The 23,511-nt window shown below is 53.1% G+C and overlaps 2 protein-coding genes across 3 annotated transcripts in view; both read right to left on the bottom strand.

Moving 5' to 3' along the window:
* Window positions 1-12,224: 12,224 nt before the first annotated feature.
* Window positions 12,225-18,995, bottom strand: Lhx3 (LIM homeobox 3). Of its 2 annotated transcripts, none has more exons than XM_055600690.1 (6): window positions 18,908-18,995; window positions 14,939-15,110; window positions 14,037-14,239; window positions 13,457-13,608; window positions 13,199-13,367; window positions 12,225-12,643 (listed from the first exon to the last, which is right to left on the bottom strand). In XM_055600690.1, the coding sequence occupies exons 1-6, from the start codon at window positions 18,993-18,995 to the stop codon at window positions 12,225-12,227; spliced, it is 1,203 nt and encodes a 400-aa protein (XP_055456665.1). The 2 variants fall into 2 exon arrangements, with proteins under 2 accessions (XP_055456665.1, XP_055456664.1); XM_055600689.1 differs by lacking the exon at window positions 18,908-18,995 and adding an exon at window positions 17,260-17,353.
* Window positions 18,996-20,013: 1,018 nt separating this feature from the next.
* Window positions 20,014-23,511, bottom strand: part of Qsox2 (quiescin sulfhydryl oxidase 2) — a 30,074-nt gene continuing 26,576 nt past the window's right edge. The window contains exon 12 of the mRNA XM_055600484.1: window positions 20,014-22,488. Within this exon, the coding sequence (XP_055456459.1) occupies window positions 21,941-22,488 (548 nt within the window). The 3' untranslated portion in view covers window positions 20,014-21,940. The remainder of the gene's footprint in view (window positions 22,489-23,511) is intronic.

Raw genomic sequence — 23,511 nt, 5'->3', positions numbered from 1 at the left:
GCATGAGTCCTGCACGGGAGAGTCTGAGAGAGGCCCTAAGGAGATTTCAGAGTCAGATGATGGGCCCAGAGTCTTAGACATCAGATCACCAGGCTCAGAAGGATAGACAGCCAAACCTCTTTAGCTACATGTGGTAAGTGCTGTATTCAAAGCCATAAGGAAGCTCAGGGACCATAGAGGGCCTTGGCTAACTTCTGACTGGGAGATGGGCTCTTGAAGGGCCAAGCGTCCTGAAGAGGACACCGTGGCCTGACCGCCCAGGTGCAGTGTTTTCCCATTCACCCCACATGGGTCTCCTCTGTGGGTGTCAGGCTACTGTGAAAGGATGGTCTGGTCTCCATGCTGCTGTCTCGGTGGAGGTCTGTTCTCCTCCAAGGCATCATCCCTGACAGTACACTCTTTCAGTGGCCTTCAAAATAGTGCCTGGTTCCAGAGCCCAGGCCCAAACTTTCCTAAAAGTTTGTCTGAAAACAGCATTACAGCATTGAGGTGTCCCTAGGCAAGGTCAACAGTAGATACCCCCCCCCCCCCCGAAGCAGCATGGTGAATGTTCAGACCCAGGGGATTTCCAGCATAACTGTGTATATGAATGTCGTTTTGTGCGCACACCCCGTATGTGTGCATGTCTATATATGTGTGTATTTAGAGCATGTGTGCACATGCATATAACTGAACGTTCTGGAGCCATGTGTACACGTAGGATGAGCCACAGCATCTTGAATGGATGTGTGTGCAGCAGTGTGTGTGTGTGTGTGTGTGTGTGTGTGTGTGTGAGAATCTTTACACTGGGCTCACGCGCCAGCGTCTGCTGTGTCAGATATTCTGGGGTTGGAGTCCTGAGACATTGCCTGCTGGCCCCAGCCCAGCCCAGCTCTCTGAGCCTGCGGTGACCCCATGTCCAGCTGCATAGGCCTTGGCAGAGATGTCCTTCTGGCCCCACGCCCCAGCTAGCATTCACTCCAGCTCTGGGCCCACCCACTTGTCCAGCCCCTGCCCCCCGCCCAAGCACTCTACTTAATGTCTTTCTCATCAGGAGTTTTAAATTATAAGCCCAAATGAGGTCTATAAATTTAACTTCATAAAATCCTGTGCACATCATTCTCCAACAGAAACAGCTCTCTAAGAAATATTTTCCTTGCGACCCCCTCCCCCTGTGCAATATAACATTTATTCTAATATTAAAATGGCAGGTGTTCTATAAATTGTGAGTCTTCAGCACTCTTCATTGATTTTCCCGAAGCCTCTGGCCCCGTGTGTAGAAGCCAAGTGTGAGTACCAGTCTATTCGATTGAGATTCATACCCTATTTGGAGGTCAAAGAGCGAGACCCTGTGAGCTTGAACTTCTATCAGCCCGATGCTGATCAATATTTGGAGATATATTGGGGGCCATCCCCTCAAACAGATTAAGTGGCTATAAGTACAAAGTCAAGGGGCCATTGGTACCTCCTAAGGACCTACAGTCTGGGGGCCATGGGACAAGAGGCAGGAGAAGGCCACCTGAGGAGCTGGGCTCAACCTGGAGTTTCTTCTTGCTCACCTTGCCTAGCTGGGAGGTGTGGGAGCCCAAAGAAATGGCCCCTGAGGCCTGGGGAGGCAAAAGTACCTGGAGAGATGTGCCGGAGGCAGACTGCCCCTAAGCCCAAAAATGGTCTTCAAAGATCCTTAAGCACATAACAGATGTTAAGCACATGAGTTTTCCTGGTTGCTTCCTTCCAACGCCTCTGCCTCTTCTTGCCTCCAAGGCTCCCTGCCCTAGGCGTCTTCCCATTCTCTCATCCTCTGATGTTCCCTGGGTGGTTGTACCCCAGAGGGCTCTTCTGGTGTTGCCTTGGAGCCCACCTCCTTCTGTTTGGACCTCAAGTCCCTTGGGGACAGGCTTTCCTCCTCCCTGAAACCCTGCCCTGCTATTGGGCTGGACCACATCATTCATCCCACATTTTCTGAACACCTACTCTGTGCAGGCCTGGGCAGGAACTCTGCAGATGCTAACCCCAACAGCTCCTAGCAGCCTCTGGAGTCACCCTGTGCTTAGCCAGGCTCTGCAGCTGCAGCCACCCACAGGAAGCTGCTGTCCTTATCCTATGCTGTGGAGTTAGAGCTCAGGGACCCACTTCTCCCAGCATGTGTCGGGGTTGCCACCACGGCAGCACCTTTGTTCTGCCTGTGTCCTCTTGGTGACTTCCACTCCTGCCTTCTCACAGATCACTGCTAGGGCTGCTTGAGGCCCTGACAGCTGGCGGCCTCTGACACATAATGCATGTGCTCTGTTAAGTTATCAGGGAGATAAATAATTTGAACTCTGGCTTTTTACCTTTTCCCCCAGTGGGTGGGCCACCGCAAAGCCTGCCTCTCCCGAAAAAGGAATAATTTCATTAGCAGCATCGCACAGCTGGCAGGGGCAACCCCATGAAGCTTCTCGGGGAAATTCTTTATGGAGATGAGAGATAGGAATATGAAAATTTAAGCCAGGGTGGATGTAATTTAACTCTGCATTATTCATCGGGGACACAAATCCTTTGTAATATTGTCGGATTTGGGAGGCCAGAGCAGGGTCACTGGGCCTTTGGGTGGCCACCCACCCCTGTCAGTTACAAAGAGGCAATGGGTGGTTGTGGGGTCTGCTGGGCCATAGGGTGCAGGGTATGGGCTGCACAGCTGCAGGAGATGGGGGAAGGCCCCAGGTTTTAGAAAGCGAGGGACGAGGCTTGCTCTGTACTTTTTCGGGTCCCCAGAGAACTTGTTCTGCCATGTTCTCAGTACCAAGTAGGGACCTGCAAGTCCCCACACCATTGGGAACCCAGTCAGCTCCAGAAGGAAGCCAGTCTGGGTAATTTTTATTATTTCGGAAAACATAAGGGCCACAGTGAGAAAGGACCACCAACTTGGCAACTTGAACAGCTCAGGGGAATTTCCGCCCAGGCTCAGGTGTGGTAAGCCCGTTTCCTTCTGGTGTCAGAGGGAGAATCAGCCCAGGCTCTCCTCTACTCAGTAAAGCCTGGGTGATGTGCCCCACCTCTGCCTCTGTTGCCTGCAGCTGTGCCACCTTGAGTGATGGGGATAGCCAGAGAACAACAACTTGGGCTTGTCAACTTTTGAGTCTAGCAACTCTATTACGTCTTCAAACAAAGAACCCAAATGACTAAAAAGGCAGCAATTTTACCCATGGGCTTGAAGGCACTGCTTGTAATCCTAGTACTTGGGAGGCTGAAGCATGAGGATCAGAAGTTCAAACCCAGCTCAGCTTGAGGATAGCCTGAACTACATGAGTCCCTACCTAAAACAGGGGTGGGCATAGGTGTTTAATTTCAACCAACAGACACATTAAAAAATGGTTTTCTTTCTTATATGAACAATTCATACTCGGGCTCCTGTGAATTAAAACCCCTCCACTATAAGGCACCTGAATAACAATAGTAAGGGACTTCTGTAATGAAATATTAATAGTAACACTGTTTGTTTATTATCTTGTTTGAGACAGGGTTTGATGTTACCAGAGACTCTTTTCAAACATGCTGTGTAGCCAAGGGTAGCCTTAAATTCCTGATGTTCCTGCTTCTTCCTCCTGAATGCTGGGATTATAGACATAGCCTTCATGCCTGGCTATTATTTCTACACCACAAAGAAACAGCTCACTGTCCTGAACCATATACAGTCCTTATGTTCTAGGAAACACTCTAGCTTGGCAAGCAGGGTACTTCCTGTTCATCTTGCATTGTTACTGAATTTGCACCCATCATTTTGTTTCATTAAACACATTAGTGAAATCCCGGGCTAACCTCTTATTAATGGACAAGCTGCTTCAACCCAGACAAAACCGTAAAAGAAAGACCTGCAAGTGATAAAGAGTTGGCTCAGTGATTAAGAACACTTACTGCTCTTCCAGAGGACCTAAGTTTGATTCCCAGAACCCACATCAGGTGGCTCACAAACACCTGTGACTCCATTTCCAGGTGACCCAATGCCTTCACAGTCATGTGCACAAACCTACACATGAACACACAGTTAAAATGTAGTAAAAATAATCTAAAAAAAACAACAAAACAAAACATGATGATTCTTTTAATCTTCAGACTCTCAGTCTGCACCAGTGGCTTTAAAAGTCATCAAGGAGTATTCCAAAGATACCAGACTCAAATTGTACCAGTTCAGCCATATTTCTGTCCTCTGACCCTCTGGGGGTCTTTGCTGCCTTATTCAAGGTCACAGCTGGGTCTAAGAAATGCACTGTCCCCCTAATTGTGGCAGAGGACTAACAGAGTAGAGCCCTGTGCAAATTACAGGAAGGATCATCAAGTCCCTGGAAGATTCGAGCCCTGCTACCTTGACTCCTTCTCATAGGCTCTCTGGAGAGGGTCCTCTCTCCCTCTTTTTATTTTGATGAAGGCAAGAACTCCAGAGACGTGGTGCGCTGACTGTTCACCCATGTTTCCTTCTCGTCCCTCACACTACTGTTTCAGCCCTGGAGGAGGAGGCCCTCTGAAACTGACTGCTGCCTCACCACGGAGTCTCCTGGCTTGTGCAGTTCCCCCTAGGTGGCCTCAGAGCTGGGGTCCCATCTATTTCTTGCTATTTAGGCAGTCACAAAGTCAGGCACTACCAGACAGTGCTGGAGGACTGAGGACCAAAAAAAGTGGCCACACGGACCATTTCCTAAAGAAGCAGTTTTCTTTTTTGTGATTGTTTTTGTTTGCTTGCTTTGTTTTTCAGACAGGGTCTCTCTATGAAATCCTGGCTGTCCTGAAACTTGCTATGTAGATCGGACTGGCCTCATACTCACAGACATTGTCTCTGTCTCCTGAGAACTAGAATTAAAGACATGCACCACCATTACCAGCTAGGAAGCAGTTTTCAAAGCAAAATAATTTTCTTTCTTTCTTTCTTTTTTGTTTTTTGTTTTTTTGAGTCAGGGTTTCTCTGTATAGTTCTTGCTGTCCTGGAACTTGCTCTATAGACCAAGCTGGCCTTGAACTCACAGAGATCCACTTGCCTATGACCACCGCCTGGCTCAAAGCAGAATTTTTAAAGTGAAACATTCCCCAGGCAGACCGCATACAGAGAGAGAGAGAGACAGAGAGAGAGAGGAGGAGAGAGAGAGAGAGAGAGAGAGAGAGAGAGAGAGAGAGAGCGTGAGCTCTGTGCAGAGTGCAAGAATTAAGCACATGGGTGAGGCAAAGCATTCTATTTTCCAAATTCTCAGAGGGAATACCAGCTTCAGGGCTCCGCAAACACTGAGCCCCATCCATTCCTTTCTTCCCTTGCGATTTGGAACATGGGGGAGGGAGCTGAGTGAGAGTCCTCGGCACAGTGGCCACCAGGCTCTTTGAGTTGAGCCCTAGCAGTTGGACATGCTGAGGAGATAGCACTACCTATGCTATCTCACTTTTAAATGCCCTGTGGCAATGGCACAATGCCTGCCAGCTATGGCATCATCTGGGGCAAGAGTAGATGGCCCCAGACACCAACATTATACCACTTGACAGCCTGGCCATCTGGTGGCCTAACTCTTTCCTGGAAGTTCCACTAATGTCCCCTGAAGAACATCAATTCTGTTCTGACCCAATCCAGAGGTAGCCAAGGCCTGGAGTGGGTGAGAAAGGGGTCTGCTTGCCCATAAAACTCCCTGCTTGTTAGGCACCTCGATGAGCCTGCTGGCCTTAGCTCCACCCCCACCGCTCTCACTACTCTGCCCTCCTCCATTTTAACTAATGGGACACTTAGTTTAATGAGGAGAGTTTGCATAAAAGAAACCTGCTAATTAAATTTTAAACCTTGTCATTCATAGGATTAGCTAGAGGTTTGAACAAAGCATTGGAGGGTGGGAGGGATGGCTAGCCTTCCCCGGAGAAGTGAGGTGGGGGCCCACTCTGCTCCTACCAGTGTCATGGGGGTGCAGAATGGATCTTGGGTGCAATCTTTTCTGGAGGACTGGCTCAAACAGGGATCCTCAGGAAGTATAGGGAGTCCCATATCCCCAAATCTCTGAGCAGTTGAGGACACACCCAGCTATAGCTGCTCCCCTGGATGCCCATCGGCGTCATGGTTTTCAGTGCCTTCAGAGAGTATTCCATGGTAAAGTCCAGGGGACAGAGTCCCCCCACATCTCCTCCGGCTCATTCAGAGCAGGTAGCTGCCAAACCCATTCCTCCAGAGGCGAGATGCTATTCTCCCAGGAGCATCGTTCCCTAAGCAAAGAGAGGCAATGGGGTGGGAGCAGATGAACATCACAGAACTTAACCTCTGATCTTTTTGAGGTCAGACAAGGCTAATGACCAGGATAGACCAGCCAGGGGACAATACCAGGGGGCAGGACAGAGCCACTCTATAAAGGAGGCCAATGGGTCCTTTGATCCTCCTGATAGGAAGGGTGCTCCAAAGTGAAGGCAAACCTGTAGGAGCTCTAGTTGTGTGCGTGTTCGTAGAGCACATGTCCTTTATACCAATGGCTTAGAGACCAGGCCCAGGCTGGTGCCAGGCAAGCTATGAGGATGGTCCTTGAAATTGAAAGAACAAGCCCACTGTCTATACTGTAGGGCCCAGGTACACCTTAGGGAGAGGCTAGGGTGGACTCAACAGATCACAGTCCACTCAGTTTGCCTATCTGTTGGGAGCCAGGCTCCTGTGGCAAGGAGAGGGAGCCTTCCTTTTTAAAGGAGATGAAAAAACGCATAACAGAATTAGATGCTATAAAGTGAATGCTGAACCCCCTTTCTTGCTGTGGGCTCCATAAAATTCCATCACCCAGAACAGGAAGAAGAAAGAGGCACTTGACTCAGATCACAGGAACACAAGGAATGTCCAAAAGAGCTAATGCAAGTAGAATTTGGGATAGGGAGAGAAGGCTGAGGGACCTAGATTCTGTTCTCCATACTCTCTGTACTGAGAACATTCCTTCAGTAATGAGGCCCAGGTTTGAGTTACACATTTATTGGCTGATGGCAGTTTGGGCTGCTTTTGGTTGCCCACAGTGAACAGTGCTGCATTCGTAATCAGGTATTTGCTGGGTTCTTGTTTTCAGTTCTTTAGGATGTGAACCTAAACGTGGATTAGATGAAAATTATTTGTTTTTCAGGAACTTCTGTACCATTTTCCCTGGCGGCAGCACCATTTTTATCTCCTAGCAGTCATGCACAGAGGCCAGCCCCACCTTCCCACATTTGTGGTGGTTTCATTGTTTGTTCTCTTTTGCGGTGCTGCAGATTGTGTCGTGGTGCTGAGCCTATTGAAAGAGTGCTAAAACCTTTGAGGTACAACTCCCACCAGGACTGGTGTCTTGCTGGGGCCTGATTTGCATTTTCCTGAGGCCTGGGGCTAGATTAAGGCAATTGAGGCTCAAAGAGGGGCCTGCGACTGCCAGGCCTCAGAGCTGGCTAAAAGTGAGCTGCGATTAGAGCTAAAGACTCCCCAGAGTTCTCCTACTTCCTCTCCTGTTCCAGGATTTATCCTGATCTCGAGTCTGCTCCTAGCCCCACCCCTGGGAAAAGCAGTCCCAAGGTCACACCCTGCAACTAGTGAAGAGCTGCCTGAGGAGGGACCAGCTCACTGTTTCAGCCTCTGCTTCCTGTTCAGCTCTATTAGCTCCTCAATAACAGGCCTCCTACGGGACCTGTAGAGCACCCGGGGCAGCCCACCCCTGTGCCCCATCTAGCCAGCCTCAGCTTGACGATGCCTGGCTCCTACAGCCTTGCCGAAATGCCTGTCATATCTCATCACCGCCCCTGCCCCTACCCACCATACACACAGTGCAAGGAGAATTCACACACTTGAGGACTCTGGCTGGGTGGAATCTGTCAGGACAACTCAACTTCCACTGCCCCTGCAGGCTGCAGAAGCTGGACTTTTCTCAAGTCTGGTCTTGGACTCTACCCAAATGCCCAGATATGGCAGCTGCTTGCTGGTGTCACACCTGATTTGGAAATGCCAAGAGGGGGTTCACTGGTCAGGACGGAATATTTTTATGGTAAAAAATGAGCTGCAGTTGCATCTGCTTCAGGAGGGTGGGAGCCATCACCTGAGGTCGCCCAGGCAGATGGATGAAAACTCCACTTATGAAGTCACTGCTCCCCTATTAATTAGGGGGGAGGGGCCCTCCCATGCTGCAGTGGACCTCACCAGTGGCCAAAAGCTTGTCAACACTTTCCACAGAGAATGAAAATGTAAATAGCTTTCAGATCATTCAATGTCACCAAGGTATGGAAGAAGGTGGCCATACTGGTGTCATTTATCTCTCTGTGGATTTAAAGAGCTTTTTTCTATTAAATTTCCTAAAATTAATGTTTTATGTTGCTCAGAGTAATTTGAACAATTATGGGCTCAAAGAATTGATCATTACAGCCCCTGGGATTCAGCACTCCACGCTGGAACCTTTGAAACCCTTCTGATTTATCGAGGAGGCTACTCCACAGGGCCAGCCCTGGAGCTGGACTCTCCCCCATGTACCCCTCTAGAGCAGCCTGGGGGGCTGATCCAGGACAGATGGTAGGGAGGGAAAAAGGGGAGGAGTGTGTCCCCAGGTGCCCTAGATTGAAGGGGTCCTAAGTCATAAGAGCCTGAGTATGAATTTTACATATAAAAGAAAAAAAGCTTTTTTTTTTTTTTTAAATGTGTTTGTTAGTTGAAATTAAATGGCCCTGGCCCTTTTAGGCAAGGCCCTACATGGCTCGTGCTAATTTCAGAACTGGGTTTGAACTCCTGATCCTCATGCCTCAGCCTCCCAAGTACTAGTGCCACCAAACCTGTAGGTAAAATCTGCTTTTATTATTTTTTAATCATTTGGGCTCTTCTGTTTAAAGATACGGTATAGTTGCTAGAGTCGAAAGTTAAATGCCCAAGTGATCTCAGGCCACCCCCACCATCCCTCTGAGGTTCCCACCAAAGCCTGTGGGACTCCCCTGCTGGCTGATGAGCAGATGGGCACTGGGCTGACCCACGCCATCCTTAAGCAGGGGCGTCTCTGTGATCAATCAAGACGTCCATTCAAACCGGAGGCAGGGATGGAGGACCCTGCACACTCTTTGCATTTCCTCAGGCTAGTCCCGGTCTGTAGTAATTCTTCCTGAAGGGTATTCTAACCCCCTGGAGTCTGCTGCTCCTCCGTGGCAGTCCCGGGAAATTTCAAATAAATGCCTTACACACTGCACGATCACAGGGGATTCTTGCAGATCTATGCCAACTGAAATTCTGGGGCAGGGCATCACCCCAACAGGGCCTGAAGACCGCCCAAGTTACCTCACCACCTCAGGTTTGGAACCTCTCTGGACACCTGCTGGGCTGACTGAGTGAGTCGGGGTTTAGATGTGAGACCTGAGTCTGCATTCAAATTGCTGCTGTTGGATGAAAATGGGGAGGGGAGCAGACAGTCACTAGCCTCCAGGCTTTTGAGGCCTGAGAGGGATAATTAGATAGCAGTTCTGATAGGGCTGTTCAGATAGGGAAATTGAGGCAATCGAGATTGAGATTACTTAAATGAGCACTCTCAGGATCTGCATAAATGGGCCCCACCTCAGTTGTTTGCCCTCAGCACCACCCCTATGCCTGCTTCACCGGTACTAAAGTTATCGACAAGGCCAGCTGGAGAGAGGCAGTGGGGCTCAGCAGACGGGAGGAGGGCCCCCGAGGGGACGCTTAGCACTTCATTAACCTGTCAAAGCCTAAAAGGTCCCAAGTGGTCTGGGGGAGGGTCTGTAGGCTGGCCAGGTAGGCGGGGCTTGAGGGTCTGTACTTGAGTACAGCCACATTTATCTATCCTTTCCCCAAAATCTGAATCAGACCTGGGCTTTGGGCTGCTGTCTCTTCAGTGGTCATCATCCTAAAAGAATTCAAATTCATCTCTTCCACTTCACTTCTCTGCCCTTTGCACAACATGCTCCCTCAGGCCAGCACTGTCCCTCTGCCTTGCCCTGTAGATCCCAGGAATTTGTATAGCTCCTTCCCAGGCCATCTATAGTTCCCTAAAAGCCCTTTCAAGCCTGGTGAGGTGGTGATGTACACCTTTAACTCCAGCACTTGGGAGGCAGAGGCAGGCAGGTCTCTGAGTTTGAGGCCAGCCTGGTCTACAAACCAAGTTTCCAGGACAGCCTGGTTTACACAGAGAAACCTGTCTGGGGGCAAGGAAGAGGGAGCCTTCATGCTCACCTGTTCTGCTGGGTGGCTGGTGACTCTTTCTCTCCCAAGCCCCAGGCAGTTCAGGCTAGAGCTGCAGGGCTGGGGAGTGGAGCTGGGCAGGACTCCTTCTTTTACCACAGCAGGTGCCCCACAAGGATAAGCCCTTCCCCCTCTGGGCCTCAGTCTCCCCGTGGGCAGCAGCCTGTGGATCAGTGGACTGGAGGGTCTGGAGACAGAGTTCAGGAACTCAGTGATGAGAATTCCCAGTCCTGGCTCACTACAGTCTGTGAAGGCTCAGTGAAGACCGCAGGCCAGTCCTCTAATGTTCATTCCTCTCTGCCCTTTTGGCCCAATTCTATCAAGCAGTCCCCTTCCCCCTCCCTTCTTTTCCCTGGGCCTGGGCTGTCTTCTTAGTATAAAGGGTGGGTGCTGGAGACATCCACGGGGTGCCTGAAAACGCCCAGGAATGACAGCCCATCACTCAACTGATTTCTCTTCTGGAGACTCAAAGCTCCAGGGAGATGAGGAGCAAGGGAGCAGCTTCCCCAGTTTCAAGCAGCTGCCCTTAGCTGCACCAACAGTTTTCTGTAGTGGTGAAAGCCAAGCTCGGGCCTCATACCAGCCACCAGCCTTGCCTCCTCCTTTGAGAATCAAGGGCCTATCCGGACTCCCATCCTCCCGCAGGGAGACCCTCAGGAAAGGTCAGCACTTCCTCCCTGCAGAGGCTGGAGTGTTCCTAGCACGGTTGCTGCCTCTTTCTGCTGAACACAACCCGGCAGGCTGGTGAACCTGCCTTGACCCCTGCTTTAGGTATCTCTTTCAAAGGCTCCATTTCTGTGTAGGGTTCACGGAAGTCAAGCCACAGGCCCTGCGTCACACAGCAAGTTAGCAGGGCAGTTAGGACTGGCTGGAATCCAAACTGTAGAGTCATTCTGGAGCCTCCTCATGGCACACCCTGCTGTGTTGGGTGGCCCCTTGAACATCTCCCTCCCCAGCCTGGGATGGTAGAGACCCTAGTCTCCCCTTCAAACCTCCCACGAATGGACAGTCAATCCCATGCCTATTTCCAGGGCTCAGTAGTCTAGACAAAAAAAAGAGAACAGAAGCCAAATTCATACCAGGGGCTAGTCTCGGCAGTCATGGTCCCTCAGACATCACTGCACTTGGACTTTGAAAGGACATCTTCTACCCCAGCAGCTGGACCCTCCAGGCTCACTAAAGACACAGGCCTTCTCGCACTGAAACTGACAAATTTATTGAAGTCTTGGAAAGAGTGGGTCACCAGGGAATAAATAAAAGTCATGGGACATTTACAGAACCAACAGGTAGCCAAGTTACTGGTTTTCAGGAATGATTTCAACTTACACATGGCCAAGCTTTGGGTCTGAGACAGAGTCATTTGGGAGGACCCCCAGCCCAGCCTCCTCCCATGGGGGAGACCGCCCAGTCTGGGCTGGCAGAATCATCCCGCTCCTGCACAGGACCACAGTCTGTTTGGCAATGGTATCTGTCCTTGGTGCACAATTCTGCTCTGCCCCTGAGCAAGGCTGTGCCTCAGGAGAGGGGGAACTGCGCTCATGTTTGAAGATGACACCTTGGAGAAGGGGCTCCAGAAAGCTCTACTTCCTCAGTGAATGCCAGAGCAGAAAGATCTGAAGACTCCAGGGAGGGAGAGCCGGCAGTTGGGAGGAGACCTCTGCTCCCTGGGTTAGTCAGTGGTCCAGGAGAACACAAGTATGAGCCCTTACCAAGCCCATCAGAAGCAATGAAGCAAGTTGTTACTATTGTTTTATGCCAGGACATTAAGGTCTGGCCTCCTGCCCTGTCTCAAACAGCAGCAAGGACTCTGAAGAGAAATGCTTACAAAATGTGGTCAAGAGTCACTGACCTGTGGACAGCCACCAGGCAGGCCACTCTTGTGTCCAAGGAAGGGCCATGGAGCACCTCAGCCCCAGGGAGGGGCCAGGGGGCCTGAAGGTGGAGCAGCCCCTAGTCTCTCACTTGAGAACCCTGTCCTTCCCTTAGAGGTCCTTGCAGTGGACAGCATTGGGTAGGGCTAGCTACCCACCCAGAGGCAGCACCAAGACCCCTGAGTTAGAGCCAGGGAAATTAGGGGCCTCCGTCAGAACTGAGCATGGTCTACTTCATCCAGCCAGGAGGCAGGGCTAGCAGGGAAGTCTGGGTAACCACCGCTGCTCTCCGTGGACAGATCAGAGCTGGGTCCATTTCCAGCCAACACTCTCATGGGCGGGGGCCCACCTGGGGGCCCTGAAGGTACAAGGCCCAGGTTGGCGTCTGGATATACCAGGCTGGAGAGGAGAGGCTGGGGGCCAGGAAGGTTCTGGGGGGCTGCAGGGGATTGGGGGATGACGTAGGGGCTGCCTGGCCGCAGCTCTCGGTACTGCTCTGGACCTGCCAAGCCTCCGTGCTCCAGGGCAAAGCTGCCCAGGCTTCCTACAGGGCGGCCTAAGGCAGGGGTGGGCTCTCCGAGGCTGCTGTACAGGCCGTTTGCAGGCCCCACGTCCGCCATGGATGGCTCATCTGCAATAGAAAAGAAAGCTGGGATGAGACGCTCACCCCTCTGAGGATCCTGTAATGTCCTACCATGGCTGAGCAGGGGAAACTATCCTACGTACAAGAACTACAAGAACTAATGGGTCAGCAACAGTCTCTTCTCTGCCCCTCTATGCAGAGCCGCAAGAGCCCATTCAGCTGCACCCTTGAAGGAAGGCTTTGATCTCAGATCAGAGAGGCTTGCTACCCAAGTCAGAGCCCAGGATAGGGCAACGCTGGGAGGCATAGATGAGGAACTTTAGGGCTCCAGAGGCTGTGCTGCTAACCCGAGGTTACAACACAGCCCCAAACAGAGCTGGGTGTTAGGGGTGTGAGCGGTGTTCCTGGTGTAGAAAATAAGTGTTGGGTCCCAAGACGAGGGTGGAAGTTTCTTCTTTGTCTAGCTCCAAGAAGCTTTGTCTGTAGAATTCCGGAGTTGGGCGGGTTGCCGCAAGAACAGCGGAGGATGGGAGCCTGAGGGCCAAGGCAGGTCCTCCCCAGGAAGACAGCCCGAGAGTCCTTGCCCACAGCGAGTGGACTTACCAGTGAAGGAGACCTCAGCGTCGCTGTCCTGTCCCTCCTGGATGCTGTCCTTGTCGGACTTTGAGCTGCCGCGGGAGCGCTTCATGGTGCGGAAATACTGTCCCCAGCGCTGCCGGCCTGCGTCTTTCTTCAGCCGCTTTTCCTTGGCCCGGCGGTTCTGGAACCACACCTGGAGGGCGGGGACAGTGAGCGGCCGCCCGGCTCGCCTTGGACCCTCGCGGCCCGCGGGCCGGGGGGCGCGGCCGGCGGGGCGCTGACCTGCACCACGCGCATGTCCAGGCCGGTCTCGGAGGAGAGCTGCTCGCGCACGTGGCGCGCCGGCTTGGGCGAAGTGTTGTAGGCGCTCTTCAGCGTCTCCAGCTGCTTGGCGGTGATGGTGGTGCGCGGCCGCTTGGCTGTGGCCTCGGCTTCTGTGCGGGACGAACGCGGAGGCCGTCCAGCCGGGTCCGGCTGCCCCGGCCTGCGCCCCGCGCGACACCCCGAGCCCGCGTCGCCCCCGGACGCTCGTGGCTCCCTGGCTCCCGGGCAAAGGCCGCCGGCGGCCCCGCTAGCTTCTCGCCGGCAGGTGGGCTCCAAACTGGGAACCCGCCTGGCCAGACGTGGTCCTCGACCCCCGTAGGCTGAGTCTGTGTGACTCAGGTCTTCATGGTCATGGATGTTGGGCTGCTGATTCTCCCCAAGCCGGCAACCTCCGACTCCCGCCGGCTCCTCTGCTACGGTAGGCCCCCGGAGCAGCCTGCTCAGGGCCTGGGGCTTCAGGTCGCCCTACCTCCCAGCACCAGACCGATTCCCGGCCCCAGCCTCCGGCGCGGAGGTGAGGCCACCCCCGCCCACTGACCTCGCTGCTTGGCTGTCTCGTAGTCCGCCTTGCACACCAGCCGGCTGTCTTCCATGAGGTAGAACTCGTCCCCTGTGGCCAGCTGCCGCTTGCAAACCACGCAGGCGAAGCAGTGCAGGTGGTACACGAAGTCCTGGGCGCGGCGCACCACCTGCGTGGGCGGGATGCCCAGCTGGCACGCAGCGCACTTGGTCCCGAAGCGCCTGCGGGATGCACAGGGCGCGGCTCAGCGGAGCGGCTCCTTCGCTCAGAGCGGGTCGCCAAGCAGCGAGCGCCAGCGCCCGGCGCTCCGCAGGCTCCGGCAGCCCTGCGCCTGGGCAGAGCCCCCGCACCTTCGGTCGCGGAGCCTGCCCCTTGCCTTGGAAAAGACGGATCTAGAGGGCCACAGCCTTACCTGGGTCAGTTCCTCCGGCCCGAGAAGCCCCGGCTTCCCACTTCCCAGATATTTAAGGAACAAAAAACATATTTTAAGAGGGAGTACTTCTCATACAATTCTACAAATTTGGATTAATCTTTTTTTAACCTGACAACTGCTTTCATGATTTACAAAACAAACTACTCTAAACTGTACTGCTGGGGCTGGAGATTTCCGTAAGGCTGGCTGCTCTTGCACAGGGTCTGGGTTCTGTTCCTAGCACCCACATGGCAGCTCCCAAACATCTATAACTTCCGTCGCAGTGGATCCGATGCTCTCTTCACTCTCCCGAGGGCACCGGGCAAGCACATGGTGCTTGATGTGTACACGCAGGCACTTACATATACACGTTTAAAAAAATTGTTTTAAAACGTCCTGAGCTTGGACAGGTCCCAGGATGCCTTGTCTGGGTACAGACCTGTCATGGAGCGCCCTCCCAGCCTCTCTTCTGCCAGCCATGCCCCCTTCCAGTCAGCAGCCAGCTTACTTGAAGAAGTCGTCTTTGCAGTAGACACTCTCCCCGCGGCTGAAGCAGCGCTCCGCTAGAGGAATGTGGCAGTCACTGCACTTAAGACACTTGCTGTGCCAATGTCGGTCCAGGGCCTTAAGGATGAAGCGGTCCAAGATGTGCTGATCACAGCCGGCACACATCGGGATCTCTGCGAACACAGTAGTTAGCCAGGTTATGAAACCACAGCGGGTGGGTGATGGCCCTCTCCTCGGCGGGAGCCAGCCTGTAGACCTCGGCGGGGCCGAGCAAGGGTCTGCAACCCGGCACATGTTCTCCTGCCAGCTTTTGGGCAGCCAGGCTCCCCCGTGAGAGCAGTGGTCAGACACTGCATGCTGCTGCATCCCCAGTCCCGCTGCGAGCAGAGGAAACTGAAATGTGTCTGCAGCCAGGTGACCAGGCTGTCCCCTAAAGCTGTTCCCAGTGCCAGACAGGGCATGTCAATCTCGAATGAAAACCCCACCCCTGGGGGGATCTGGAAAGATGGGACAGAAAATAGGAAGCATGTCCTTACTAGCAAGGGCAAAAGGCCACACCTGGAACTTCATTGCCTTTGTGATTTTGATCAGTGAAGCACCTTGGCCTCAGTCTGCAGAGTTCCAACAAGTGAGGCTGTCAGCTCTGGCCCTTGTGTGTGGCATCTAAGGTGCAAACGGACACTGGCCTCACTGTGAGTGGGTGCAGGCACTTACACGCACTGGCTATGTTTGACTAGATCTGCTGCTCGCCTGCTCAGGCTTGAGGAGTACACAGTAGGTGGCTTCACTCTCCACGGCTTCAGTTCCTCAGACACCAGTTCTGTCCACCCATGACCCCACCCCACCCCCAGCCTGCAGGCCTCAGGGAAACTGGGTGGGAGAAATCTAAATGTGCCTTTCAAGAGCCATAGAAGCACTGAGCAGCTCTTCTTCATGCTCACTGTATGAAGAGTCCCTGATAATTTAGGAAAGGTTTCTAGAAAAAGGGAGAATCGTGTGCAGGACCCAGGATCCACTCATGATGTCACACCCACACCAGTGTCTTTACATCTCTGGCTAGAGACAGCTAGCCCCAGGCTGGCCTCCAGCAGGTGGGAGGAATTAGAAAAGGACAAAATCTGCCCTCCCTCCCTCCAGCACTGGCCACAAGCCTGCAGCGGGTGCTGTCCCGCATTGAGCAAAACCGTGTCTCCAGTGTGCACATGAGATCGACATCGTCCTTAGCCGCCCCAGACCACCACCGCAGGAGCCATCATAGGGCAGTAAGGAGACCCAGAAAAGACTGGGGTGGCTGGACAGGCCGCACACTGAAGATTCAGCACCCGGACACGGACAGCGCTTCGGCCAAGAAGCCCACAGCAGGGCCCGCTTCCTACAAAAGCCGCCGCCACCGTCAAGCCTCCCAGTTAAGCCCCCCTCGACCTCCTCTGGCTTACGTTGCATGGCGAATCCAACCTCAGCACAGTTTTCTACACAGTTTGGAGGGCCCTGTGGAGCCTCGGGAGCCACCAGCGCTCTAGCAAGCCTCCGGGAGCTCCGGAGCCTAGCTTACCAAGCGCTCCTCTCCTCCCCTTCTCATCCTTCCCTCCCACCTCTTCCTCTCAACCCCTGCACTCAATCCCTCCCCTAAACCATCGGAAAATAAATAAATAAGCAAGTAGGTCACACCCGACCCCAGTCTGGAGAGACTCCCTTCCCGCCTGCTCCGGCCTTCTGACAGCCTCACTGCCTCTTTCCCCATCTTGCTATCCCATCCGCCTGGAGAGCAGAAGGGCGCTCCTACTCCCCAGAACCAAAGCTCTGCAAGAGACTGGTACCACCAAGAAACTGGGGCCCAGAGAAACCCCACATTTCCCTGTAAACGGGTCTTGACCACCAGCCTAGTGGTAAGCCGCGGGTATGACCCCAAGACTCAAATCAGGGAAGATGAGTGGTGCATGTTGACCCGGCCCTGATCCCTCTGAAAACTGGGGAGAGGCTGGGTGAGGACAGTTCCCTAGGAGACACTCCTGCTCCCTGATTCCTGGTCTTCACACGCTCCCTCCAGCTCAACGGCCTCAGCGAGCTCAGATTTGCAAAGGGTCCCCTAAGCCGTTTCTAAATCACCAAGGGCTTTCTAGCCCGAGGACTCAATACCAGGACAAAACAGACCAGGGGGGCCACGCACTTTGGAGGTTGAGGTGCCTTTGCCTAGCCATGCCAGAGCCCCGGAGACACACCCTTGCCCAGATACCCTGGCTTCTGCCGGCCTTCGCACACAGGCCAGAAAAAAACCGAAGACCTCTGGGCCTGTCCGGTGCAGCCGCTCCGTCGGGCACCCACCTCGGCGCAGGTCGGCTCTCCGCGCCAGCAACGCCAGCAGCAGGTCGCCGCCCGCCGATTCCCGGGACTGGTCCAGCTCCCCACGAGCCTCCATGGGGCCGGGTGCCCGTTGCCACCGCGGCCCTCCGACCCTGAAGTTCCCCTGGGTCCGGCGAGGCCACCGCTGCAGAGACTCCGAGCTGGCGTCGGAGCGGCTCGTGTCGCTGTTGGGCGCTGTGCCCACGGGAGGCCTCTGGGCGCCAAGCCTCGGGCCTGTGGAGGGCGGAGCGGCGGGGGGCGGGGCCGCGGGGCGGGGCTGGGCCGGGGGTCGCGGAGACGCTCCCAAGGCCATGGAGGCCACTGGAGGCTCTATGAGCCTTTGGGCCAGAACTGAGGTGCCCAGAAGCCTTCCGGCTTGCACTTCCGAGGATGGAGGCAGCGCGGTAGCCCACTCAAGGCTTCCCACAGATGCTCGCTCCTGCCCCAAGCAAGTTCACTAAGGCTCTGGGAAGGCTGAGGTCCTAAGGAACATGGCAGGGAGGGAAGCGCATTCTTACTGCTCACAGCTAGCTTCTGAGTGAGCTGGAAAGCGCTGGGACCACGCCTGGTCAGCAGAAGGGCAACCTGATCACCACCGAGGCAGTGTGGCTGCAGAGGGCCCGACTAGAGGGCTCCCAGACTTGAAACTTCTGGACCCCACCGCTGGAGCTGCTTACTGGAGAACACACAGCCAAGACTCCACGTCAGAAGAGGGTTGAGGTGTGGAAGCCCTGGAATTTGTCCTCACTTCTGCACCCCAGCTCCTCAGAACAATCCCTGCACCTGGATTTCCACATCTCATCCTCATCGGAACAGGTGAGCCCACCCAGAGCCTCTCCTATCCTTGCATGTGTCCTCACTGAGGGCGCGCAGTACTGTTAGGATGCAGCCCAAGGCCTGTGCCCTCAACTGTAGGAAATAGAACCCAGAAAAGTGTAGGGCCCTGGCAATTGTCAGGAACACCCAGGAAGTGTTTCAGGAATCAGCAGCTGTTGCCACCCTCCGGGTTCCTCTACTTGCCCCGCTCTGCCTCTGTCCTTTGGAGCGGGACCTCTCAGAGGCCAGCGTGGAAAGGGTGAGTGAAAAGAGCACCACTCGTCGCCAGCACACCCGCTGCCTCAGATCAGCCCTTCCTGTGGCACTGTACTTGTTATTCCAGGAAGGTCAGGGAACACCAGCTTGGAGTGAAATGGGTGCTGGGTGAGCTAGGCTGTGAGCCATTGAGTGTCAGCTGCTACAGAGGCAGTGGGGCGGGGGCCATGTGTGGTTAGACTAGGGAAGGGGCGGCCCCACACTGCTGGGCATCTGGCTTGCCACCAACAATGCCTCCATTATTTTCCAACGTCCATGGCAATGAAATGGCCCTTGGGGATCAGAGTTCAGGCGGGAGACTTAGCCTGGGGACCCCTGCAGCAAGCAGTTGTAGAAGCTGTGGGGCATTCCTTCTCTAGGATCCTTTACACTCCTCATTCTGCCCTTCTTAACATCGTCTCAGGCCAGCCCCAGACCTTCCTGGTCACTGTTGACCCTGTAGCTTCCTTGTCTCCCTGGACTGCTATCACCTCTCTGCCGCCCCTCCTACGCTACTCTCTCCTAGCCCACCACTATCTGGGATTGCAATAGCTCCTACCTGGAGTCCTGCTGAAGGTACAGAGGGCAGCAGCTCCCGGGGCACCAAGCCGCTCTCCGTCGCAGTCAAGTTCCGCTTCTAGCAGCATGGCAGTCACTAACCCAGTGGTTTGTGCGGAGGGTTCCCTGGAGTGACGGACCTCTTCCAGGTCTTGGCCCACTCATTGGACCAGCGCTGTCCACGGTGCTGAAGAAGGCACTAGCATGCTGGGGCCCTTCACCAGCCTGCCCCGCCCCTCCTCTGTCCCCGCCCTTGGCCCCTTCCAGGCCCGGGCAGGCGGAGTCAGGCTGGCGTCACTCCAGGGCTGGGTTTGACTAGTCTTTTTGATGTGTGGTAGCCCTTTCTTAGGACCTCAGTTTACCTGACGCAGTAGCACAGCGGCTCCAACTTTCCCTGCCCTGGGCTCTGGGCCTTGGTTGGAGGTATTATGTTCGCAGCATGCGGGGTTGGGAGCCTTGGGGCCGTTAGCTTGGGACTCTGCCCTCCCCCTGGTGGAGGTCCAGCCACCACCTGCTGCAGACACAGGTCAGAGGCCTCAGACTGCGGCTGGTGGCCTCCAGGAACCACCTGCATCCAGTACTACACCGGCAAATTTTACTCTCCTCTCCAGCTCCCACTTATGGAAGAGGGTCATGTGTGCAATCCCGCCAGCTCCTGTAAGGCTCTCTACACAGAAGCTGTGAGGGGTCCTGAGCAGAAGTTCCCGGGTCCTGCAGGGTGCTGCTCTCCACACACTGCCCCAGGCCAGCAGAGCAGGGACATAGAGCAGATGGGAGGGAAATTTGGTGAGAGGTTCAGCAGCCTCTGGGTGGCCTGGCAGCCACAGCATCTCAGTGCAGTCAGAAACACTGCGAGGGTACACTTGGACTGATCCCTGTACTTTGTTAACAAAGGCACAGGGTCCTGCAACTCTTCCCATAGACCATTTTCATGCTCCACTTTCTGCCTGACCTCTGCCTGTCTCCCCCAAAGCCACTAGTTTATCTTTATACTCCTAGAACTTCAGAGCTGGGTCTGCAAACTAGAAGGGAGTGAAGGGTTTAGAACATTCCCTGGATCTAGCATTATATACAGCTGCTCACATTTCAAGAAAAACTGTAACAACATTACTGAATGTCCGATTTCTTTATTCTTACAATGTGCACAATAGTTTACTTAAATACAAAATGTACCCTTTAAGGTAAGAAATTTCATTTACATTTTTATGTCAACTGACTTTTTAATCAAAATCTTTGCATTAAAAATAAATAAACATTTAAATTACTGAATTTATTATATTCACTAATTGAAATTCCCCTTATAATACTTCAAACCTTACACTTGGCCTAACGGTGGGTCCCAGGCTGAGCAGTCTTGGAGGAACGCAAGCCTTTTCACTGCAGAATGGACAGTTCAAACAGGGATGTACATGACAAGCCTGTCCTCCAAAAGGGATGATCCGGGACTCCACAAGGGCAGCTGAAATAGGATCTGCCCAGAGAGGGCTTCTGCAAACATCAGCCATGTCAGGCACTGAGGGGGTCTGTGGCAGCCTTGGGGTCACAGTTAAGGAAGTGCCCTTCAGCAATGTTTCCCAGAGGCAGTTCAACTGTGAGCTCTAGCATTTCCCGTTGGAGCCATGCTTAAATAGGCCTGATTTTCCAGCTGACAGACCAGTAGTGTCTCAATACCCTAGAAACACTATCAGCAATAAGGACAAACTTATTTTTTTCTTATTTTCTTTCTCTTTCTTTTTTTAAGCACAGCACTCCAGGTTTCAAAGAAACCTCCTCCTGCCACAGGGAAGTGAAGCAGGAGGTTCAAGGGCCTGGACCCAAGCCATCTGCCCCAGCAGGGAGGCTTGACTCTCAGACCTGATCCTCCCATGTGATGGAAGGAGGTTAACAAAAGCCCAAGGAGACAGCTGTCCATTTTCTTAAGTGGCAGCAGGGACACTGATAATACAGGGTCTTAAATGATACCCATGTGATCAACTGTCATTGGGAAGGACACAAATATACAGAACATACAAAGTGAATGTATATTTAACTAACCTAGTCATACCCATGTGAGTACAGAGGCGTACACACAGACACAGACACAGACACGCTTGCTTTATACAAATAAAAAGAAACTCCTGAGGGTCTCAGCAGGAATGTCTCCAGAAATGTAGACTTAGTCCTTTTTTTTTTTTTTTTTTTACGTCTTTAGGCACAATTTTAGCATTCAGTGTTTTAGGATTTTACAAATAATGTATTTAATTTGTTAACTTTTTTTTAAGTTACTCTCAAGGCCAGGACCCTAGTGTGCAGGGGTTACTGCATGTGCCCAGCACCCTGTGCCCCCACCACAGTGTCCAGGAGACATGACAGGAGCTCTAGAGGCTTCCTGGAGACTGCACGCCCCCAGCAGACCAGTGCTCACCGCTGTGCTGTCAGGCAGAACTTCACCACAGAGACCAGAACTGCACTACAGCACAAGAGGGATGGTCGTATCTCCTTCTCCTGTCACCACCCTGCCCTATCCAAGGCCCACTCCACCCTGGGTTATTTCTTAAGACACAGGGAAGCTACAACACAACTCAGTGGCCTCTGGGTCCTGAACCTCTCTGCTCAACCTCGGAGCACCCTGAACTCCCTCGAAAGCACGTTTATGCAGGAACAGGTACAGAGCTCTCATCTGTGGCAGGGTGTGTGATGCCTAGAGAGGCCTCTGCTTTGGCTGCTCATCACTGCCCCCAGAGTGGGAGTAGGGTGGGGAGGGAGAGCAAATGTAGATGTGAGGCTTCACGGAAGGAGCAGAAACATGGCCGGCTGTGTGATGAACCTGCTTTCTTTTGGCCTACAAGGGCAAATCGACGTAAGTCTAACATGGGAAGGTGAGGACAAGGTGCCATCAAGGCAAAATGTTCCAGTAGAAAAAACAAAACAAAACATGCTCCTCCAGATACTATGCTGGGTACATTTCCAAAATCCCTGATCCCAACATTAAAGCTGCAGGTGTGCGGGTGGTTTCCAAGGCTTCCTCTGTATGGACATGGCTGTTCCAAGTGCTCTACACAGCTGGGTGGTAGAGCCGAACTTTCCATCGCTTGGACCTCACTCTGAAGAAGAAGTACATAATCATCAGGAACAAGGAGGAGGCCACATAGAGCACCACACAGAGGCTCATGTCTAGACTGGAAAAGCCAACCCCAAGAAAAGGCACAGCTACCTTGGCCTCCTCAAGTGCCTGGAGCCCATGGGGGCTCTGGAGTCTTAGGTCCAGCCTGTGGTGCAGGTTCTTGGAAAGGTCAGTTCTGGGGCCCGGCACATGGGGTGGGCGGAGACTCTCAGTGTCCTGCTGTCCCCAGGACTTCCTTGAGGGGTTAAGACCTTTGCCTTCTTCCTGCTCCTTGCCCAGCACTCCCCAGTCCCCAGGACTGCCCTGGTCCACTGAATATGTGTCCACCAGGTTGTCCCTGCTGTAATGCTGCTTCAGGAACACAAGCACTTGGTCTTCATTCCAGCTGTCCAGGCCTTTAATTTCCTCATGGCAAGCTGGGCAGAGATCTGGAGTGGGCCATGGAACCTTTGGAAACTTGGGATCCTCACTCAGATGGCCTAAAAGGGAGGCAAGGAGAGAACCACAGAGAAACCTTTCAGCCACGGAATGCTAGTAGGCCTCACCCTACCCACCACTGTGTCCCTGCTTTCCTCCCTTCCCCACTTCCAGGCACCCAATGCATACTGTCTTCTCTCTGGCAAGCCCCTACACTGCATACAAATGAGGGATACTACATTTTGGGCTCTGCACCTTCCATGACAAACCCCCTCCCAGGCCCTCCATCTTGCATGGGTCCATGAAGTTATCACTTCTGTTATATATATATATATATATATATATATATATATATATTTTTTTTTTTTTTTTTTTTTTTTTTTGAGACAGACTTTCTTCATGTAACCCTGGCTGTCCTGGAACTTGCTCTCTAGATCAGGCTGGCCCTCAACTCAACAGATCTGCCTGCCTCTGCCTCACAATGCTAGGATTAAAGGCCTGTGGCACCACTGCCAGTTTGTATCTTCCTTAAAGTGTACTTGAGACCCAACACCTCACAAAGTCCTTGACCACTTTGGCTGCTAAAAACACTATCTGCTCATACATTTCTCCACACTCTAGACACCTTCCCTTGACCCCCAGACCTTGAAGATTCCTAAAGACCTTAGGACCACACCACAACAGGGGAAGTTATGTTTGGAAAACCAGAACATCCTGCAGTTCATGTGAACTTGGTTCCTGAGTGGAAACAGACCAACCTTGAGTCTCGCCACCTCCTGGGTCATCCCCACGCTATGCAGCCAGCTGTGTATCTTGGTGACAAAAGGATGTGCCTGCACCCAGAGGCCCCATATTTGAGGGTTTACAAGTCTTCTGACCACCTACCCTTAGAAAGGCTGCCTTGTCACAACTCCGAGAACCACACACAAGAGGTTCCTAGTTCCAAATCTCCCTGCTAACCCAGGATTGCCTCGCCTTCAGAGTGTGTATAGAGTTAAGTGAAGGCAGGACCATTTTTAAATTTTATTTTATGAGTTACTAGACACAGGGTGGGGACATAAGGCCAAGGCCAGCCAGCACTCCCT

The sequence above is a fragment of the Psammomys obesus genome, unplaced genomic scaffold, assembly GCF_907164565.1.
Source record: "Psammomys obesus unplaced genomic scaffold, mPsaObe1.curated_primary_1811, whole genome shotgun sequence".
NCBI lineage: Eukaryota > Metazoa > Chordata > Mammalia > Rodentia > Muridae > Psammomys > Psammomys obesus.
The sequence above is the reverse complement of the archived record's forward strand: the minus strand, read 5'-3'. Positions and strand labels throughout refer to the sequence as shown.